The sequence below is a fragment of the Curcuma longa genome, chromosome 4 (genome assembly GCF_044706935.1).
Source record: "Curcuma longa cultivar G26 ecotype Majalengka, Jawa Barat chromosome 4, ITB_CL_G26_1.1, whole genome shotgun sequence".
Lineage (NCBI taxonomy): Eukaryota > Viridiplantae > Streptophyta > Magnoliopsida > Zingiberales > Zingiberaceae > Curcuma > Curcuma longa.
Window position 1 is genome coordinate 12,941,502 of NC_133864.1, and position 21,797 is coordinate 12,963,298.

At 37.5% G+C, this 21,797-nt stretch overlaps 3 protein-coding genes across 3 annotated transcripts in view; all 3 read right to left on the bottom strand.

Annotated features, from left to right (window-relative positions):
- The window catches only part of LOC141827815 (putative methionine--tRNA ligase), a 26,780-nt gene extending 25,745 nt beyond the window's left edge, over nt 1-1,035 (bottom strand). The window contains exons 1-2 of the mRNA XM_074715143.1: nt 822-1,035; nt 594-738 (exon numbers count right to left, since the gene is read on the bottom strand). Of these exons, the coding sequence (XP_074571244.1) occupies nt 594-738; nt 822-939 (263 nt within the window). The 5' untranslated portion in view covers nt 940-1,035. The remainder of the gene's footprint in view (nt 1-593; nt 739-821) is intronic.
- A 3,011-nt stretch (nt 1,036-4,046) lies between these two features.
- LOC141826455 (CASP-like protein 2B1) lies at nt 4,047-5,256 on the bottom strand. Its single transcript, XM_074713703.1, has 3 exons — nt 4,991-5,256; nt 4,787-4,919; nt 4,047-4,448 (listed from the first exon to the last, which is right to left on the bottom strand). Exons 1-3 carry the CDS (start codon nt 5,212-5,214, stop codon nt 4,194-4,196), a joined length of 612 nt encoding a protein of 203 aa, XP_074569804.1. The 5' UTR covers nt 5,215-5,256; the 3' UTR covers nt 4,047-4,193.
- Nucleotides 5,257-5,913: 657 nt separating this feature from the next.
- Nucleotides 5,914-21,797, bottom strand: LOC141826454 (putative histidine kinase 5). The gene is made up of 13 exons (XM_074713702.1): nt 21,111-21,797; nt 15,569-16,006; nt 14,902-15,180; nt 12,540-12,709; nt 12,230-12,442; nt 11,958-12,144; nt 11,785-11,836; nt 11,429-11,658; nt 11,208-11,306; nt 8,782-9,386; nt 7,878-8,363; nt 6,958-7,386; nt 5,914-6,219 (listed from the first exon to the last, which is right to left on the bottom strand). Exons 1-12 carry the CDS (start codon nt 21,357-21,359, stop codon nt 7,119-7,121), a joined length of 3,276 nt encoding a protein of 1,091 aa, XP_074569803.1. The 5' UTR covers nt 21,360-21,797; the 3' UTR covers nt 5,914-6,219; nt 6,958-7,118.

A 21,797-nucleotide genomic window follows, 5' to 3' on the forward strand; every position in this document is an offset into this window, starting at 1 on the left:
TCAATAGGTTATTTAATTTATCTATCACTTAAATAAGATCATAAATAACAGTGACTTATCTAATTACTAATTAGCTTCAAATGATTCTTCCTGAAACAAAAATGAACAAATTTTCCACCAGTTTGTGGTGGCAAAAGTCGGTGCTCACAGCCACATCAAAGGAGAAAACCAAACCTGACTATATAACTTATCCTGTTGAAAAATATAATGATCTATTAAGCGCTCTTGCTTGAAAATTTCTTTTTCCATACATGGCATAACTGTGATGAGATTGCGTATATTAATGCCATGTGCAGTGTATCCAAAATCATAATCTCCTTGAACATGATGTACTCGTAGGAAAATTATTTGAGCTGCCACTTACTATTGTCTAGAATTTAGACGATTGTTTGTTTACAATTAGTAGATATTTAAGATTCAAGAAATACCCAATATAGAAGGCATTACAATAATAAGACGTCGGAAAAGGAAAGTTCAAAGCAGCAAAAGAGCAGGAACCATGCGCAAACATGCAATAAGCATATGTAAACATCAAATGATTTAACATTCAACTTGAGAAATGAAAACCAATAAATACATCACATTTAACTCACTTGTCACAGATCTCCTTCGGAGAACAATTCTCTTCCATGGCTTTCGTCTCCGTAGCCGTCCCATACTCATCTGTGCCACAAATGTATATAGTGTTGTACCCCCGGAGTCTGCAGTATCTGGCAAATACATCTGCGCTCAGAACGCCTTCATCCAAACAAAAAGGCTGTCAAATTTTCAACTTTAATCCATAATAACGGGAAAAAATAGAATTTTATAAAGCAGGTTACATCCAATGATATTGCCGAGGTGTGGAACGTTGTTAACGTAGGGCAAGGCGCTGGTGATGAGGATGTTCCGGCGTCCTGGAACAGGGAGCTTGGGGATCTTCTTACCGGTGGACGCCATGGGCGTTTCGATCTAGAGCAACAATTGGATCGATCAAGTTGTAGCAGCAGGGAGCTAGACGAGGATCTAACTTACAGCAGCGGTTTTCGTCAGGGATCGTCGAAAGAGGAGCTGGGCGAGGCGCCGATGAGCACGCAATTTATAGTGGAAAAGAAAAACCCTAACGACACTATTGCAGTTAAGAAAGTGTTTTTCCGGATAAATTAATTAGGTTATATTTATAATTAAAATGACTTTATTGAGATCTTTTCCGATATAAATTTTAAAAAAAAAATTGCTAAGATGCCTGTGAGTTACCTATAAATAGGGATGTAATGTAACCGAGTCGAGCCGAACAATAAGAAGCTCGAGCTCGGTTCGTTTTTCCTAAGCTTGAGTTCGGCTCGAGTTCGATTCGAGCTTTAATTCTTAAGCTCGAGCTCGACTCGTAATGAAATTAAATAGTTCGCGAACCGAGTTCGGCTCGAAAAAGACTGGAATTCAGTTCGAGCTTGGTTCAAAAATATCTCATTTAAAAGTTAAACGAGCTTAGTTCGAACTTGGCTTGTTAATATATAATATTTATAATTCATATATATATATATATATATATATATCTCTGATATCCTGCCTGACGCCCCACGTGACCCCGCTGCGCGATCAACCGACCTTTCGCCGTTCATCGCCGTTGTTCGTCGCCGTCCGGTCACCGCCGGATGCCATCCCGGGCTCGTTGGAAGCGCAACTCGATGGCGCACACACCGGCATCGGATTCCGGCCGGATTGGGTCGGAATCCGACCGGAATTCCGGCCGAAACAGAGCAGACGGTTCTGGCAGCGATTTCGCCGGAATCCGACCGGATTCCGATCGAATCGGGGCCGGACTCCGGCCGCGGTCGACGCGCCGGCGCCGGGCGCTTTGGTTCGGTCGGAATCCGGCCGGAAAATCGCCGCCAGACACTGGCGGCCAGTTTCGACCGGAATCCGACCGGTTTCGGCCAGAATCCGGTCCGGGATTCCGCCGAATCGAGGCCGACTCCGGCCACCTCCGGACCGCCGTCGAGTTGCGGTTCCAACGGGCCCGGTCCGGCGGCCGGAGGTGGCCGAACGGCGGTGAACAAAGCTCACGAAACACTGTGCAATCGCGATTTTTGGACGGCTGCTGTTGATCGCGATCGGGCGTGGACGACGTGGATCGATCGCGCACGGGGTCGCGTTTTTTTCGTCGCGCAGTATATCAAATCTATATATATATATATATATATATATATATATATATATATATATATATATATATATATATATATATATATTCGTGAATCTTTTAACAAACATGTTCGTGATGAGCTTTTAAATGAACATGTTCGCGAATACATTCGTGAGCCTTTAAATGAACATGTTCCTAAGCTCGAGCTTGGCTCAATAATATTTTCGAGTTCGAAATCAGGCTCGAGCTCAGCTCGTTAACTTAATCAAACGAACTCAAATAAATTTTTTTTCAAGCCGAGACTTGAATAGTTCGTGAGCAGTTCGGTTCGTTTACACCCCTATCTATAAATAGGTGAATAGGGAACATTATATCTTAAATTAATTTTTATACCTTAAATCATAAATTTTAAATCCTAAAAAAATATTAAATGTTCATGGATAGATGTACAACATAGCATATTCTCTGTATATGCATATATGTGAGTATTTTGTGAGCACTTAGTATTATTTTTTTTAATTTTCACTTCTTTTAACTTAAATATTATATCCTAAATTTTGAACTCACCTTAAACATTATATCCTAAATCCTAAAATAATACTAGATATTCATGGAGGGATAGATGTGCAATATAACATTTTCATGTGTGTATATAGATATATATATAAATAAATAAAGTTATGTTGTGACACACCTGCGCGTCTTACAGATTTTTCTTTCTTTATTATTTTTTTTATTTTTTAATTTGCAGTTAAGTCATTTGGGGTTTTGTTTTTAGAATTTAAAAGTTAAGTTATAGTAATAAATATAAAAATTTTTTAAAAAAAATTGAAGTGCTCACGAGGTGTATAGGATAAGGAGTGCAGAATAATATTCCCCTATATATATTGAGAGAACTGATATCCTGCGCACATTCTGTTGCACGATCATCCGCGATAGAACATTTTGGGCACCTGAAACTGTTTTGGGCGTCTGGAACTAGTCCAGGCACCCGAGATAGTATACAATGTCATTTTTTAATTTTTTTAATTATTTATTTTAACTTATGGTTAAGTCATTTAAGATTTTCTCTTTAGGATTTAGTAATTAAGTATTAATATTAAACAAAAAAATCAAAAATAAAAAAATTAATTGCTGAGAGGTGTGCCAAGTTGTTATTATGTACTTTTTATTTGGTACATCCTATGAGCAACTAAATTTTTTTCATTTTAATTTTTTTTAAGACTATAACCTAACTTTTAAATCCTAAAGAAAAAAATCATAAATGATTTAACAGTAAATCAAAAAATAATAATAAATAAAAAATTTTAAAAAATAAAAAATAACACTATACTATTTCGGATGCCCATAATTGTTCTGGGTGCCCAGAATGTTTTGTCGTGGACAAGTTGCACTAAAGAAGGCGCGCAGGGTATCACGCACCATATTTTCAAAAAAATTATAAGAAATTGAACTTATCTATCATTCCAGATATCAAAGGGAAGTTTTATCAAGCCTATTTTTTTTTTATAATTCAGATATCTAATTCTTATGATATGGCACTCATCAACTAACGTCTCAGATTTTTTATCCCACGGAAAAAATAACCTACAATAGATAGATAAAGAAGATGAAGTTCTCAATTAGATTTGTACATACAAAGTAGGATAGCTCCCATAGTTCCATCGCAATGAGGGCCATCACTAGTGTTGTTCATTAGCAATCTTACAATGAGAATGACATCGCAGTGTCCAGGTGGCTCCACGAAGGATTGAGATTGGAAGTGTGAGGTGTATAGGATATTGTCGTAAGCAATAGGATCTAATACGAGAACAAAACAAAATCCAGATGAATCAAGAGCTTTGACAGCTACATTTGCAGGCCTGAACCTACTGAATTAATAACTGCGAGAGCAACAGTTAGGTGAGCTACCAACCTTGCATTAAACATAATCCCACAAACAAACAAACAAACAAGAGTACTTCAAACATTTGTTCCAGAAATTGACAGAAAAGAGTACGTACAAAACCTAGAGATCGTCGATACAGAGATGAAGTTTGATGGAGACATTGAAGAGCAATGCATGCATTTACCAATTACTTGTGTTGCTGCTCTTGCTGGATTTTCCATACAAGCGAAACAGGTTGAAGGCAGACATGGAGGAAACGGTGACCATGCAGAGGCAGGCCAGGAGGGCACTGGCAATGCCCTCCGCTACCCTGGTGCAGAACTTCCCGTAAAGGCTGCAGATCTTCATCCATTGCAGTTCCGGCTGCCCGAATTTCCCGAGCTCCGCCGATTGCGCCGCCGAGGCGACCGCGGCCAAGGTCAGATATGTCAATGCCTGAAGCAGAAGCAGCAGCAGCAGCAGCAGAATGGTACATGCAAGTTGTGGTCGAGGAATTCAAACCATTCAGAATCCTTCTGAATTATCGTTCCTTAATTATTATTACTACATTTTTTTGTTTTGTTTTCAATTAGAGCCCATGGATTCATCAGTTCATCCACCAGTTTGATCAAGAAAACTAATAAAGCTAAGACTACTGCAATCTGTGAAGGATCCACAGTGGCAAACAACCTGCTATCCTAATTTAAATGCAGTCACAGATTAACCTACTGCAACAAAACCAGACTTTTCCAGTAAGAATATAGTTGCTTATAAGGTGAAGGTAAGCAAGGGACCTGATCGAAGGAGAAGATGGTCAAAGCCAGGGCCTTGTTCAAGAGGACAGCTCCCTTGACCATGCTCGACACACACCTTGCTCCCTGGATCAGGCTATAGCCAGCGGCCATTCCATTAGCTGCCACCAAGAACCTGCAAAGCCATGCACAACAGTATGAGCAGGAGAAAGGTCCGAGGAAGGAACGACGGCAGGGCTGGCTTACACGAGAGCTTTCATGTCGGTGAACTTGGCCTTCTTCTCCACCGAGAAGAACTCCCTGACCTGGGTGTCGGACCCTATCAGGGCAGCAGCCAGAACCCCAAAACCACAAATTGCACATCGCAGCGCAAGCTCTGCCACCTTCAGTCTCCTGTCCACGGCCCTCAGCTTGCTGCCCGCGTTGTATACAGCCACGTTACCTGGGCTAACCCCTTCCACAGGCATCATCGGCTCGGCTCGCTATAAAGCCCTCGAGAACAGTCACCGGCAAGGATCCACGAGAAGAGAAGAAAGCTGCCTCCTGCTAACTTTATAGCTAGCACTAGACAAGATTAGTGCGCAGTTGCTCGATCACCACCACCCGCCACCTTCTTCTTCGCGTGCAAATTTAGAGGGACCAATTTATCGGATTGCGTCCCTTGCTGGCTTTAAAGGCGACGCTTTTGATTGTTTTTCCTAATTGATGAATCTTTACCTCATCTCGACTCTCATCGCGTGCCATTACTTCGTCTGGCACTTGCTCGATCAATGGAGTGGCATTTATTGCTGCTGGAGCGAAGGAACAACGAGAATTGAATTCGCATTTAAGACGCCGAGCTTTCTCCATCAATGGCGCGAGGAAGGATGTTGTTCTCTACTATGCACAATGTGTAAGCCTTTGACAGATGGTACCAAAGAGGGGCCTGGGAACTTCCAGCTGAAGTAATTTTTTTACAAACTATTTAGTCGATTTCCAGTAGATTTTATGATCAAAAGAGACCAAAGAGAATTACACAAGTTCAGCGAGAAAACATCCACTGGTGATTTTAGTTGTTCTTCTGAAAAACTGCATCAAAATCACACAAGATATCAGAATGATTCCGCAACAGAAAAATATAGATTGGAAGAACAGATGACCAAGGTGATCAATTTTTTGCTACAGGTCTGTACCGTAAGACAACATGATCTTATTTATATTATACCACAAAGATCCAAAGAATTTACATCTTTTGTCAAAAAGTCATGGTCGACATTAGCCAGCTTATTATATACACCTCTCAATACGTCCAAAATGCCCTATTTCTTACAGCAAACCTTGAAATCAGGAAAGCAAGCATACTTTACACCAATAATACATCATCTTTCATGGGGAAAAGGAAAATCCATCGGACTTGGAATAGTTAAATATCACCACTTGCTTTACTTGTAGCTTGTGTTTGATATGATCTCTTAACGTAGAGCTGGTAGCTAGTCCTGCATAAAAACATTGATCAGAGAATTGCTTAAAAGGGCAATAATCTTCTGATTGATGATTTAGGAGCCACTAAAAAGTGTGAGATTTGAGAAGAAAGGTATAAATAAATAAACAAATAAAGATTTAGGAGCACAAATCAATAGCTGAAGCACAATCATACGGTTGACAGTTGGAGACAAAACTCTAATGCAACAGCATTACAAGTTCTGGAAGAGTGACCTTTTTGTCTAGCTGCATGCCCTTAAATTTACTACTAGTTCAGGAGGGAGGGTCTCATATCAAGAAAATGGAAAGCTTGTTTAATGTTGAAGGCTCTTGAGTATGAAATAATTATTCATTGAATACCAATTCTCCCAAACTCTTCGTCGGAACATTATGATCAGTTTCAATTGTTTTCTTGTAATTCTTGCGGTGCTAGTTTATATTCTGCAACCAAACCAACTGTAAAAAGGTTTCTTATCAAATGATGTTGATCTTTGTAAAAATTTGTGATCAAACAAAGAGAACCATGTTATATGATTATGGTATGCCACCCCAGTATCAATTATATTCTGTAATATGACTGTGTGTACCATAAACATCAAGGGGGTTACTTGAGCACTAGAAACACTGACTTTATTATCTAAGCTTATTGACGGCACAGTTGGTCACAAAAAAGGCCTTTTCCTGGGAGAATATATTGTCTAATTCTTATGAAATTTAAAAAAATTCCTAAGAAAGTGTGATTTATGTCTTACCAAATGAGAAGAACATTGAGGTTGGTCAAGCTTCAGCCAACGGCATGCCACTCCTCAGCGGACCCATGCCAGCCATTATCCTCTAGCACTCAACGCCTTGACAACTGTTAGTGCATTAGAACACACCGATAAAATTTCTCAGACATAAGGAATGTATTCTCTTATGACACTTCATCTTTTGTCTCAGACTCAAAGAAGTGTGCAATGGCTGAGTAGAGCTGCTGTTCTTCAAAAGGCTTTGACACATAATCGTCCATGCCACTGCGAAGGCAATGTTCATGTGTTGCCTGAATTACATCGGCTGTCATAGCCAATATAGGTACACGCCGGTGAGATACACTGCCATAAATCTCTGATGATGCATCATTTGATTTAATCAATTCATTAACTCTATTTTCCATGTCCCTGATCTTTTGTGTGGCCTCAAAGCTGCAGAAATTTAATTACCATTTACCAGTAGAAAAGATATTTAAAAGTTTGAGAACAAAAAATTAACAAGTTTCTTAAATGAAATGATAGTTGGCAATATATATCCATAAATATATATCGAACTCATTCCCATTTGCATGAATTATGAAGTAATCCCAAAATGCACAAAGAAATCAATCAAAATAACTAGCTATTGATCAACAAGAGAAGTAAAATTTCAAAAAGCTACTAGGAAATAACCAACGAAAAATTTCAACTTGACTCCATACTACTCATTCTTGCAAGATATGTATCTGCTCACTGAAGCAGAATTGCAGCTTGAGAAATAAGTTTAGACAATAGATGATTGGCTCTTGGGAATAGTGCTCTATGCAATAGTTTTAAAAAGACAAAAATACAGATCAAACACCAAGCTAATCTAATATACATAAACAAAATCCAAATAGAAAGATAAGCATCTTATTAACAACAAAAAGGAGAACGAAAAATACCCATCCATCTCTGGCATCTGAACATCCATAAAGCAAGCATCAAAATTGTGAGGAGGCTGTAACCTTCTAATAGCTTCCTTCCCAGAATCCACACATGTAACTCTAGCACCAAACTTTTTTAAAGTACCAGCAGCAACTCTTTGGTTGACTAGATCGTCATCAACGACTAGAATGTTTTTCCCCCTCAGAATACTTTGAAGTGGCACAGGTTTCCTCTTGGTGTGCTGCTGCTTCAGCTCAGTGCCTAGTGCTTTCTGAAAACAAGCAATGATCATACTCAAGCGTAGTGGTTTCAGTATGCTATCAGCGTAGCCTGCTGACTTTAGGTCATAAACCTCTGTAGGGGTTAGGGAAGTTGCTATCAAAAACATCTTTGGTTGATGTTCATTTTGTTGGCATTCTGAAAATAAACGAGGAAATGATTTGCCTGAACCCTCACCCCAAGCATCTTTATCAACAAGAACCATGTCTATATGATTTCTCCCACTGCACACCAAAGATTACATGCATTACAAGCATTGCACAGAGTTATGTTTAAACTTTACATAATTAAGTTCTGTCTTTCAGAATTTACAGGTTCTCAACATAAAATAACCTGAAAGATTGCAATGTGGAAATTGGAGCATATCGTCATTTCTTCTATTAATTGAAAAAATAATGATAGGCAGTGTTTTGGACTTCAAATTCTTGATTCTACTAGCAGAGTTTGTCAATCAGAAGTAATATGGACCAAGGAGAGCAAGAAAAGAAGAGGATAAGATGGAAGTGAACACAAACAAGGGAATGAGTCTACAATCATGAATCCAGTTCATCAGTACAGGGATTCTTGATTCTAGTTTAGTTCTAGGCACACTTAAGAATACTAAATGATACTAGTTGTGGAATTTGATTCACTGAATAATACCTGGTACAGCATGAGTCCAATATGGTCTGAACTGCTACGTCTTGCTTGGTTGCAATGTCAACATGTATACCTAATCTTTGCAAATGATACTCAATGACTCTAGCACGGATAGGTCTGCCATCAGCAACTAATCCTCTCATACCTTGAACATTTGATAGAGTTGAGTCAAAATAATGCCTCTTTATGTTGCTTGAACTTTTGCTTCCTTCCCTGAATACAGCAGTGAAAGAAAAAGTACTGCCAATCCCTGGCTTACTAACAAAGCCAATTTCACCTCCCATAAGATTGACCAAGCATTTGCTAATGCTCAGGCCAATTCCAGTCCCGCCATACATCCTTGAAGTTGAACTGTCAGCTTGCATAAATGGTGTAAAAATACGGCACTGAACATCTTGAGGTATCCCCACACCAGTGTCTTCAACACTCACAATCAAGTTGATAGCATTATTACCTCCAGTTGAAGATTTCAACAATGTGAAATTCTCCCAGATTTTTGTCTCATCAACTACCTGAAATCCACTTAGTGTCTCACAGAGGTCGCCTTCCTTATTCTTTATTTCTTCAATAAGATATACTGAAACAAATATATGTCCTACTTCTGTAAACTGAAAAGAAAAAGTATGCTATCTGTAATTAGCTATAAGAGAAAACTTATCTGCTTCCGCAGAGTTATAACTAGCAAGATTAAACAACTTCCTGGAGATGAAAATAACATCAAAGGTTTATACACTATTAAGAACGCTGCAACCCTTATAAATAAGAAGTATAACCATTGCAATAATACAATATTTTTTATATAAGGCAAAAAATGTAAATAGCTTCTCCACAGCTACTTTTGACCTTAGTGAAGATAATTATGTTGGAATTTCTTTCTAATTGTGGACTAATATTATTTATAAATGATTCTGGTCCAAAATGTTAATCTGTACAGTGTGAATAATTGAGGTAAGGCATAGCCTCATCATGATGGACGGCTTATGTAGGCAGAAAACTCTGATAATTCTCCATAGTGAGTTATTTTTAGGGTTTTGCATCTACAAAAGAAGGTTAAACCTCCTCTTTCCCCTCACATTATTTGCCGGGGCCTGTAGAAGACTATCATAACCAAAGAGAAGGAATTCAAAGACCTAAACTTGTCTCAAGAAATGCAGAACAAAGGCCTGGTTTATTTATTTATTTATTATTTTTATCTTTCTTGTTCTAAATCTTGCATGTGTATCTTTGGTAGAAAATGTTCTAACATGTGATATTAGAGTCTCCATGCAAAGATTTAGAACAATTTTACAGTCTAAAATTTATCATCCATGTCAGGTCCAATCAACTTAATGCCATTACTTTTCCATGAAGTTTTTTAAAAACCTAATATGTACAAAGTTTTCCTCATCCCCATTAACACCAAAAAACCCACTGTTATAAAAAGGGGCAAAGGTTGCAACCTCTTGATCTGCATCAGCAGCATCCACCATGACTATTGCAACTATAAAGTCAGCTAGTGGCCATCCACCATTCAGAAAGGTGCGGTGTTGACTCTTGGGCTACGCGAAAGGGGTGTTGACCTGCCAACTACTTATGTGGGAAGAGCATGGAACACCGGCTGCACGCAGAGCCCATTTGTCGCCTTCATGCTGAGAAAGAGGGTTAGGTTGCATAGGCAACGGTTGGAGCATGCTCACGAAGAGCAACCATCTTGTCCATTAGATGTTGTGACAGCACTCATGTTGATTGAACAAAAGAAGTTTGCTAATAACTCATTGGCGCCTGCTTGTAGGGCTTGCACCAAGCTGCCCATGCTGAGCAAAAAAGACACCGATTCCCTGTGGTGGAGATGCAGGATGTTGGCGGCAACACATGTAGATTGATCACAAGATTATGCTTGTTTAATGACAAAAATTAGGATCCACAAGTACTTCATTAAGAAAACAATAGTTAGGCTCTGTCTAGGATAGAAGGGAAGATCAACTTCTCCATACAAGGTTTGGTATGTTTTTGGTTGGCAGAAACAACAACAAGTCTTCCAACTATTTTGATTGTGATAGAGAAGAACTGATCCACTTGCTTATGCACAAATAAGCTCACAAACAAGGGAAATGGCATGATGAAATAGCTGCTTAATAACTGGGTGCATGTAAGAAACACATTTTCTTTGATAACTCTAACTAATAACAGAATCTCTAGTTTTCTATCATTCTGTTCTAACAAATATGAGCTGGATCATCAGGTACTAGGCAATACTGTTCAGTAAAATGCCTGATTCTGGCATACACTATAGGCTGATTTACTTAAATCAGTACAAGGCATGCAACTATAGAAAGCAACTATACAAATATTAATGACCCATGCTCTCGATTGTCAAAAACCTCCAAAATAGATGTACTTATCTGTAATAAATACTCATGTAATAGAAGCAGTTGGAGAAAGGGATTAACCTTCACTGAGTTTCCAACAAGATTTGTAATAATCTGCCTGAACCGTCCAGGGTCTCCAATCAAAATCTCTGGAACTTGTTCAGATACATACACAGCCATCTGGTCACCACAAGGACAATAAGCAACAGGATAAGAAACAGAAGTCGCAAAAGGGGTGACAATCAGTAGTAAAGGGTGTGAAAACATTTGATGTTATCAGAAGCTGTTGAGAAAGATTTTACCTCTATGCCTTTAGCTTGAGACTTGTCAGAAAATAGAGATAATACATTATCCAGAACATCACGAGGATCATAAGGAACAGCCTCTAGCTCAAGTCTGCCAGATTCTATCTTAGCCAGATCAAGGACCTCATTTATTATAGCTATGAGAGCCTTTCCGCTTGATTGAGCAGTCATTGCAAAATCTTTCTGGGTTGGATCAAGTTCTGTGTCCATCAGCATCTGTAGCATACCTAATTTGAAGGGAACATATTCTTAATGGCATTTTCTTCTAGATGCAGTTCCAGATAAACAAAAACGAATTGCAGAGACCATAAGAATAGAATGAATGATGTTAGGGTTTCAAAAGTGTCACAAACCTAAGACACCATTCATTGGAGTCCTGATTTCATGTGAAACTGTTGCCAGAAACTACAATGAAAAAGTATAATACATCAGTTTGAGGATAAACATAAAGCAACTATTACACCACAAATGATCCACACTTGTTAGCTTTATCACAATACATATTAAATTATAAAGAATAAAACACCTGAGATTTTGCTACATCAGCAGCTTCTGCTCGGACTTTCAGCTCTCTCATTCGACGATAATCATATTCCACCTCCTCAATACGGTTTAGAGCAGCATGAAATATATGTCCCACAAGGAGAACAATTACAGCAACCCCTACAGACATTGCTATTGCCGACCAAGGCAGAGGACGCTTGTGCTTGAATCTAGAATGAAACAACTTTTACATTTAAGAGAACAATAATTTTCTCTAACAATAATGATAATATGACTTTATATTAGGATGGGTACCTGCAATGCATTTCATGCTTACGGGTGGGGTCTCCAAAATCGACATTGCTAATATATGTCTCACCAGCACCAGCAACATCAGGACCATACATCCTAATTGGTGCAGAAACATTTGTTGTGTCATATAAATTAACAACAATGGTTTGTTTGCTGGCAAGCTGATGAAGAAGTTTATCCACCAAAGATGGGACATCAAAGGATGAACCAAGATATCTGTTTGAGAAAAATATTTTTAGAAATCCAAAACTAGAGTAGGAAGAAAAAAGAGCATTTTGCTGATTTTCAAAAGCAAATAACTGACACAACATACCCTACAGTGGCACTAATACGTTCTTCTGGTGTAGCATTTGGAGGCAGGCTAGTGTTGTACACTGCAAAAGTAAGCACCACACCAAGATGATTGGACTTCAATAGATTGAAAGGAGAAGTCAAGACACCCTTCCCACTAGCCCTTGCTCGTAGTATGTTCTCACGGTCTTGCTGTTAAAAATAAAAGAAAAATATTAACTCAATAAAGCAACATCGTTCATGATTAATTCATTGATATAAAGCAACATTCAACATATTTTGTATATATTAAAAGCAAAAAATATTTACTCAATAATGCAACATTGTTCATCATTAATTCATTGATATAAAGCAACATTCAACATATTCTGCATATCTTAAACTCAAGTTCCTTGTTGCTCCATTTGTACATTAACAAACTCCATAATTGTTTAACAAGCACAAGATATGAGGTTTGGGATAGCAACTATAACAATCAATCATATAATAATGAAATGTAGATGTAGCATTGCTATCAAGTTTTCTCCTATTTAAGGTTTATGTTTTCAAGTTGTTTCAAAAGATTCAACACTGAAATGTTTCAGGTCTCAGTCCATGCTTGATGCTAGCTAGGAGGTTTGCCCAGTTAAACCAAGATTGTTGACTTATGCACCAACATTGAAATATCCACTACTGGTTGTCACCAAGAAAAGGCAAATCAAGAGTGCTTGCCCGAGGGAAAAAGGGGTCAGAAGCCTTATGGGGCCAAGAAGTGGGAGGATCCTGCATTATGGTAACAATTAGAGGTGGGGGTTTATCAGATTTTGGAGATGGCAAGAGATAAAGGATTGAAGAAGAAAGAAGAGAAGAAGGCTGGTGATGTGAATGAAGAGTATAGATAGATGAGGAAATATATATAAAGAAGAAAAGAGTAATCGAATAACAAAGGACAAGAATGGATTTTGACAACTTCAACAGGTACACACCATGGTGCACCGGCCAAGGTCCAAGTAATAAATACAGTTAAGCTCAGTGCAGAGCAGTATCTAAAACACTGCTAAAAACAAAATTAAGAAACCATATCAATACACTAACTTTTTGGATATGTTTTTCGTTATTTTATACATAGTATTTTTCATATCTGTTTTATGATTTTCACTATAAAGGAGAAATCCTACTCCTACTGCATTTCTTAATTTTTCACTCTACTTTGTCTACTTAATTATACCCACGGATTGAAATCTCGAGCTATATGACGCAATACCGGCGAAAAATTTTGTTTGCCGCGGACGGACCGGCACAGCACCGGCACAGGGGTTCACTGGGAGACGCCTCCAGAGGCATCACCGAGCTAGGAGACACCTCCGGAGGCGTCGCGGGCACGACGCCACCGGAGGCGCCGCCCAGGCTCGACAACGCCTCCGGAGGCATCGCACGGCCTTGGCGACACCACTGGAGACGCCGCTCGAGCCTCGGCGACGCCACCGGAGGCGTCGCGCGAGCTCGACGACGCCTCCGCATGCGGGCCATGCGCGCGTCGCGAGCGTCACAATTTTTTGTTTTGTTTTTTTAAGGGTTTAATGAGATTTTATTAATCAATTCCTAGTTATAGTTGGGGATAATTTAAATATGCTTTATTAAAATTCATAAAATTATCTTATTATTTTTTAAAAATATTTTATTTTTTATTTTTAAATATTTAGATTAAATTTTTTATTTTAATTAATATATTTTATATTTTAAAAATATCAAAACTATACTGGCACGGTAAGATACGGTACCGAAACTGTATCGTTTTCCTGTATCGTCCGAGACTGAAACCTCGGCACGGCTCGATATTTTAAACCTTGATCATACCATCATGCCTTGATTCCTTTGCCTACATTCTATTTAATCATGCATGACTACAAGATGCCAATTATTTTTAATAATATGCCCTATTGTAACAACAAGAACACATAGTTGCTGCCGTTATTGCTATTTCCTTAGTTCTTTAGTACAAGGCATTAAGGCAATGTGAATTGACCACTGCAATTCTTAAATATAACAGAAAGAACAAATCACCAAGTGCATGTACTCAAGCTTATCTTGCATCACCAGCCATAGGTATCCAACATATGATGATGTACTTGAGCAAGCAAAGGCAGAAAGAAGATAGTAAACCAGAACCAGATTCTGCTCATGTGAAACATGCCGAACTATAACGTTAAACCTTGATGAAAGAAAGCCTAGATCTTGTGACTTGAAGATGATGCAACTCATGCTTATAACAGTTGATTAGGCATTCATAGTCATGAATATGTTAAGCAAAAACAAATTATAGTATAATGGCAATGGAAGACATAAAATACCAGATGAAACTGGATATTCCATATGACAACAATGCAATGGTCTTAGGAAGTCACCTTGCCAGACATCATATCAATTGATACTATGTGTGATACTGTCTCTTGTGAGAATATAACTGGTGCGTATTCATCTTGAACAGGAGAGGGGTCAAGCTCCTCAGGGTTGTAGTCATCCTTGACCAGGGATTGATCTTCGGTCTCCATCTTTTTGATCCTCCACCCATGCTTCTTCTCAAACTCCTCCCTCTCTGCATGTAATACTCTTAAAGCATAAGCAACACCACTCATCAATGGCCTCTCAAATGCAGTTCTTCCAGTGTACTCTGTAAATGTTTGCTGCATAAGGATATAAATGAGGTTACGTAGTGAAATACTTAATTTTCTTAACTATGCTGCTGGATCTATGTATCACTTTCATGTAGGAGGATGTATATCAGAACATGCATTCTCTAAATCATGCATCTTCAGCAAAGTCTCAATAGGTCTCACAAAAGAATTATCATTCCAAAGTATACACATAACTAGAGAAAGGATATTCTTCAAAAAATCTATATATAATTTTCAAAAAAAAGGTCAGTTGATTGTTGGTACCAAAAGAAACATGGACAAGAAAACTGCACAACATGCAAATGGAACAAAGATAATGAATTCAATAGCAAGTTTCATCTTACAATAGCAATTAACAATTAAAACTAAACATGAGACCTGTGATATGTTTAAGTACCTGATCAATTGCAGAAGGTTGCTTCCCATGATGAAAAGTTGAGACTAGAATGGCTAAAGCATGCACATGATTCATGCTCACATTAAACTGATCCTGCAGCATCCGAGCTCTCTCATCGCACATGCTAACAAGAGTCTCTTTCATTCTCTCAGTAATTGTTGCATTCATATTAACAAATATCCACAAGGAGATTGAAAGGCCAAGTAGGATGCCTAGAATCAGCAAATTCTTGCTCCATCTGTGTGATCTATAATGCTTTTGCAACTGAAATTGTTTATTTGAGGACTTCGTAAATACTCCAAAAGCAAATCCCCCAGAGAAGAAACCTATGGCCACTACAAGCTGAGAAAGTATGCTATACAAAGTTCCAGAAAATACTCTCACTTGATCCGGTGAGCATTTTGCCAATTCTCTCTCATATGGCATAGTTTTGGAGTCCTACACAAGAAGCAAACAAATTGAATAGTAAATATCCTTAAAATTTGTCTGTTTAACAAAAAAAAAGTCTAAATTGTATGGCAATGACCATTCAGAGCTCAATGGTACAAAAATAACTAGTTCGAGAAAAATGTTTTGAGAACTTTTTGGTATTGTTAGTTGATTGAAAAGATTCAATGGAGAATATATTTCAATCAAAGTGGAACATCTTGTCGACTATCAACTTGGGAAGGTGACCTCCGAAGCCAGAAGGCATCATTGCTTGAACAATATTTTTCAAAATAACCTAAAAATTGATTTTACTGATTTGATCATTCTATATCAATAATGAAGCCATATGATCCTATAAATATTTTGTATTAAAAATAAAAATAGTTTTTAATTATTAATTAATCTATTTGTTCCTTTATACAAAAATGTTTGTTTTATATCTAACTATTTCAATAATTTATTATATTGTTTATGTATTTTTAGTATTATTTTTATAAAATATTTTACTAATTATCATTTCTTAATAATTCTTAATAAAGGATAGTCTGGTGCATGAAGTTCCCCCACCAATGCTAAGTCCCGAGTAAGAGTCGGACCACATTGGGTCTTTTGTATGCAACCTTACCTGTATTGCAAGAGGTTATTTCTACGATTCGAACCTGTGACAACTGGATCACACGGCAATAACTTTACCGTTACACCAAGGCTCTCCTTAATAATTCGTAATACTAAACAATAAGTTGCATGCAAATAATGTAACAAGAATTATTACAAATATTTCATAATAAAAAATATGATAAATTATAATTTGATGCTCATATTGTTATATTTGGGAAGAACAGTGCTAAATTTGGCCTTAGACTACATTTAACAGCATCATACTCTATTCTCATTGAAATAACAAAGGCATCAAGAGACAAAAAGTGCAAATTCTATAGCATGTCATGTGGCTACCATCCCATCCCTTTGCATCTTCTTTATCTATTCATCTTGTCTAGCCACTAACATAAGTGTTTATTATTTCTGAAAGGAAAATGTCATGGAGAAAACAAAAGGCAAAAATAGTTGTAGAACATAGATTGACGGAACATTTTTTTAGTAATACGCTGTATAATATCGGCCTGGTGGGGGAAATTATCCTTAATATGCTAAGGTAGATAGGTCTTTATCCTTGAGAACATTGGACTGCTTGATGAATCTTAATTGAGCCAATGGGCACAATGTAAATTCTCGCTCTGCTTCAAGGTAAAAACGTAAGAAAAATGGAAAAAAAAACTCCCACATTTTGCATGTTTCTTAGAAATTTATATATGATCACAAAACAAGTATGCAAAATTTTATGTTCCAAGTGAAATTACAAAACAGTGTGCAAGCCTTTCGAGACGTTGCACCTATGGTTGTTGAAGGCATAATTTTTTGCGGGGTGATATATGACAGAGATGACTCTGTAGAGTTTATGCAACCAATTTGAAATGAACACCTCCCACCAAAAATATGTTTCTCCCTATCAGGTCTTGCTGGCCTTGGGTATGGTCCATTTCTGAATTTAGCGCTATTAATGTTTGCAGCAGCTTACTGCCTAGCTTTGCATCAGATACAGATTTGTTCATGCACTCAAAGAATCTTCCCTATGTCAAAATATGTTTAACATGAAAATGAAGATAAGGAGAAAAATCCATCTTAGTGAGATGACTGCATTCCTGAGCAAATACATACTGTGATTTTTCTAAAATAGGAAGCTGGATGGAAACAAATGTTCTCTTGCAGAAATCATATTATTTATTATAAAAGCTTCCTCTTAACCATTCCGAATATGACTTATCAAACAACCTGAAATTATATAATTCTCAGGAATAGTATCTTTTGGATTTCTCATCTTCATAAATCTACTGTATAGATGTAAAAAATATCAATGAACTAAAAATTCTTATACTTTTGTAGAGTTGTTATCTAACTTGTTCTATTAAAAGTTAGGTAAGCTTGCATGTCGATAGATTTCCATACATTGGAAATAATTAAGAACACAATCAAAAGGACTGCTTGAATTACCAAAATTTAACTATCTAATTAAGGTAGATAACTATGTACTTTGATCATTTTGCAAAGTTTACACCTATACATTGGTTTTGTTTCTCAGAAGCATGTCCTAGAGTAACCCTTTTAGGCAATGTTCACAAAACCAAACCAAATATTGAATTGGCAAGACTACCTATTTGATTCAATTGTTTGAGTGGAAATTGAAATTATAAATATGAATAAATTTTTTACAAGTAAAATATTTATATTAATTAATAAAAAAATATCATATATTATTTTAAAACATAAAAAATTAGAACTTAACATACAATTAAACACATGATATAAACAATATCTTCCAATTCATGTGTACTGCAAATTATTAAAAAAACACATTGTCAATGCTCTAAACATGACCAACAGCTATTGTAAAGGCAATCAAACCATTGCACCAATGAAACATTTGCAGATTTTGCCCCCCCCCCCCCCCCCTCCCCTCTCAAAAAAAAAAGAAAAGGTTTTATCGTGTTAATACTATTATGGACAATAAGTTATTATGTTGTGGGTTTATCCTCACGTTAGAATTTTAGGTCTTATGGTTACATCGAGGGTCCTATATATACAATGTAATGGAACATGTGCAATACAATATTTCTTTGTCAGATTCAACATATCCATTCTACTGGTTTCCAATTCAACTGGGTTTTGCTGGGGTTTTCCTTTTTCAATTTTCCAGCTTGATACATCAAAAACGCATTGCCATTTGGTTACTGATAAATAAGGTATTAGAGAGATATCCGTTCATGGATTGTAGGCAATACTAGGATCTACTTCTCATCATAATAAATATATAATTTGATGGAGACACAAACTGATAAATATTGATCCAATTGGAATTGTGCTACAAGTTGCTAAATGAAATAGTTTCCTAAAGGCACACTCCTTTTGATAACTACAGATGGAGTTCAGAAATGCCAAAGATAAAAATAATCAAAGTTTTCATAACATCAATAGGTCAACTGAAAAATCTGGCATCATGCAGTCTGATGGATTACAGAGTGATCTTACACATATTATAATACGCAAAGGCATATTTACCAAGTAATATGTGTTTCAGTATCAAAGTCAATGAGAGAAAGTTGATGTAAAAACATCAAGTTTTTCCCTTGATGAAGAAACTCAGGATCTTTTCATTTAACAGCCAAATAAATATATTATGTCCGTTCATTTGTACTCTTGTTGCTTGATTTTTCACCCTATTGGGAAAAAAGGATTAATTGTACTACCACTCCTACACTAAGAATCAATTTCAAAGGTCAATCGGCTCCTTCTTCTGGTCAATTTCACTAAGGTAAATAAGGGAATGGGAAAAACGACCTTAAAAGTTGTCTGCAGAATTAGTTTCCATCCTCTAGTGTAAACTGATCCTAAGGAAGGGTTGTTAGACTTGTCTCCCACGTGAACTCCTTTTTCTTAGTTCATCACCTCCCACTATCTCCCTCATTGTTCCTCCCTCGCATCCCTACACACTTCTCTTTGAACAATAAGTAAATACACTTGTCTTCAAGAAGCAGGCAACTGGTATATCTTTGCTTCAAAAAATTCAGCTCCGCATCACTCTATTTTGCTTGTTCATATCTGGAACCTGATTTGGTATCTTGTTCCAACAGCATAGCTGGAAGATTAGTTCACCGTCGAATAGATTTCTAGTTGAATCTATGCCTCCATCATCTAATTGCTATAGAATTTCCTTCTCTATCTTAGATCTGAGCTGACTCATGCATCCACGTCTCTTTTGTCTCCATCGATATACTCCAAATGAACAACAGAAGCAGTGTGGAACTCATCTTCTCCAGGTCACTTCACAAGAAGTCCCTGTTCCCCTTTGTAGTCTACTGCATGCTACTGTATGTCACTTCAAGAGAAGCCCACTCGAAAATTTGTTCTTGAGGCATTCGTATTTCAGCTCTCTTTGTTGATGTTCTAATCTGAGATAGAAAGGATCATCGTTTGTATGTTCCTTTCAAAGTTTCATTTCCCTATCAGTGAGTATTATGTTTTGAGTTTCATTACTATTGTGTCTAATCTATGATCCCCTTATGAAAATTTCTCTACTTTCTTTATCAAACTAAAAATAGATAATATCTATGCTCTAGCTCGAGGGGCTTTAATGGAGTTAGTAGGTGTAGTACATTGAGTCCCACATTGGTATTCCTAGGTTCAAGGTTTTATCATGAGTCCTATATACACCCATGTAATAGATATCTTTAAAAGATTCAATAGAATTTTTCTTTCCCTTAACAACAATTTTAAAAGTGCAAGGATACCCATTGTATAGTAGTTTGCATCCCCTAGTCGACTTGTTCTGCCCTATTGATCCATATAACATCAGTTTCGCGTTCACCTAAAATAATTAAATGAAATATATCCAAGTGATCTGAAAATTTTCTAAGTTCATGTCTGAAATGGTAATTAACAAATTAAAAATGTGAACCTAAAGCCAAGTCAAATATGAAGCGCATGCCATGACTCCAGTTCATCCTAGTCAACCAAGACCTTACTCTAATAAATTTTATATCACAATGTACTCCCAAATCAAGATTTGAAGAACATTATCATCACTGAGTAAAAAGTTAACCAAAACACTTAGTATAGAGGATGGTACTTAGTCCAGCTTGTGCTACTGCAGTTAACTCTTAAAAATAAATCTAGCCATCAACATCAAAGGTTATCAAAATAGTTCCACAGATTCAAGTGATGAATAATCTACAAAATACTGATTAAACTTCCTCAGCAGCAATAGAAGCTTTTCATGGAGAGACATATGTACTACTACTACTCACTTTCATGGATCATCCAAACTTGGCCCTATCCATTACTGATAATACATAAGTTCTTTGATTTGCACATATCAGATAGCATCTAACAAACACACAAATAAGTAATATACTTCTTTCCTTCCGTGCCTACAAGTAAACAAGTTGAATGGAATAGAGTGAAATAAGTAAACTATTCATTCCCCTCCTATTTCCTTTCCTCCAAGTAAGCAAAGCATCACTGACCACTAGTAAGCAAAATTACAAAAGGCAGGGTGTACCTGATCGAGTGAGGAGATCAGCAAAGCCAAGGCCCGCTGTTGATCTGTGCTGGAGTTGAATCGATCGAACAGTATCTGCTTTATTGGATTTCGCAAATCCCTAATTCCCAACTTCTCCAAAATCCCGGAGTTCCCCGGCCCCCATAATAACCATATCGAGCAACTGACGCAACAGAGAACAGATAGAACCATCAACCCGTTTCTCGACCTTACAAAGCCACCAGCAAAGGCGACCCTTTTCTTGGCCATCCTCCAAAGGACTCGCCTCACGAAACTTCAAAAATGGCAGAGGAAGTTGCAGAATGGTATTGAAGGACAAAGCCAAACAGCCACCCAGTCAAGATGCGAACTTTCCAGAAGAAGGTTTTCGAGATGAGACAGTGAGATGAACGCAGCCAGTCTTTCGGAGAAGCACAAGGGCCGGAGGTAAGATCTTCCTCTTTTTGTGTCCTTCGCAACCTTCAGGTCAAAGACAAGATCTTGGAACACATCCCAGATACCTGGCCACAAAATGAAACCAGATCCAAGGTGAGGAGGGCACTGACCCTCTCATGTCAAGCAGTTACACACGACATGGCAGCTCCCTCCTCCTACTCTTTTTCAGCTACTCACTATTCCCAATTTGCCTCTGCCTTCACTGCATCCAGCCTAGGGATCCATCAAGACCACACCTTTTCGAGAAGCCAC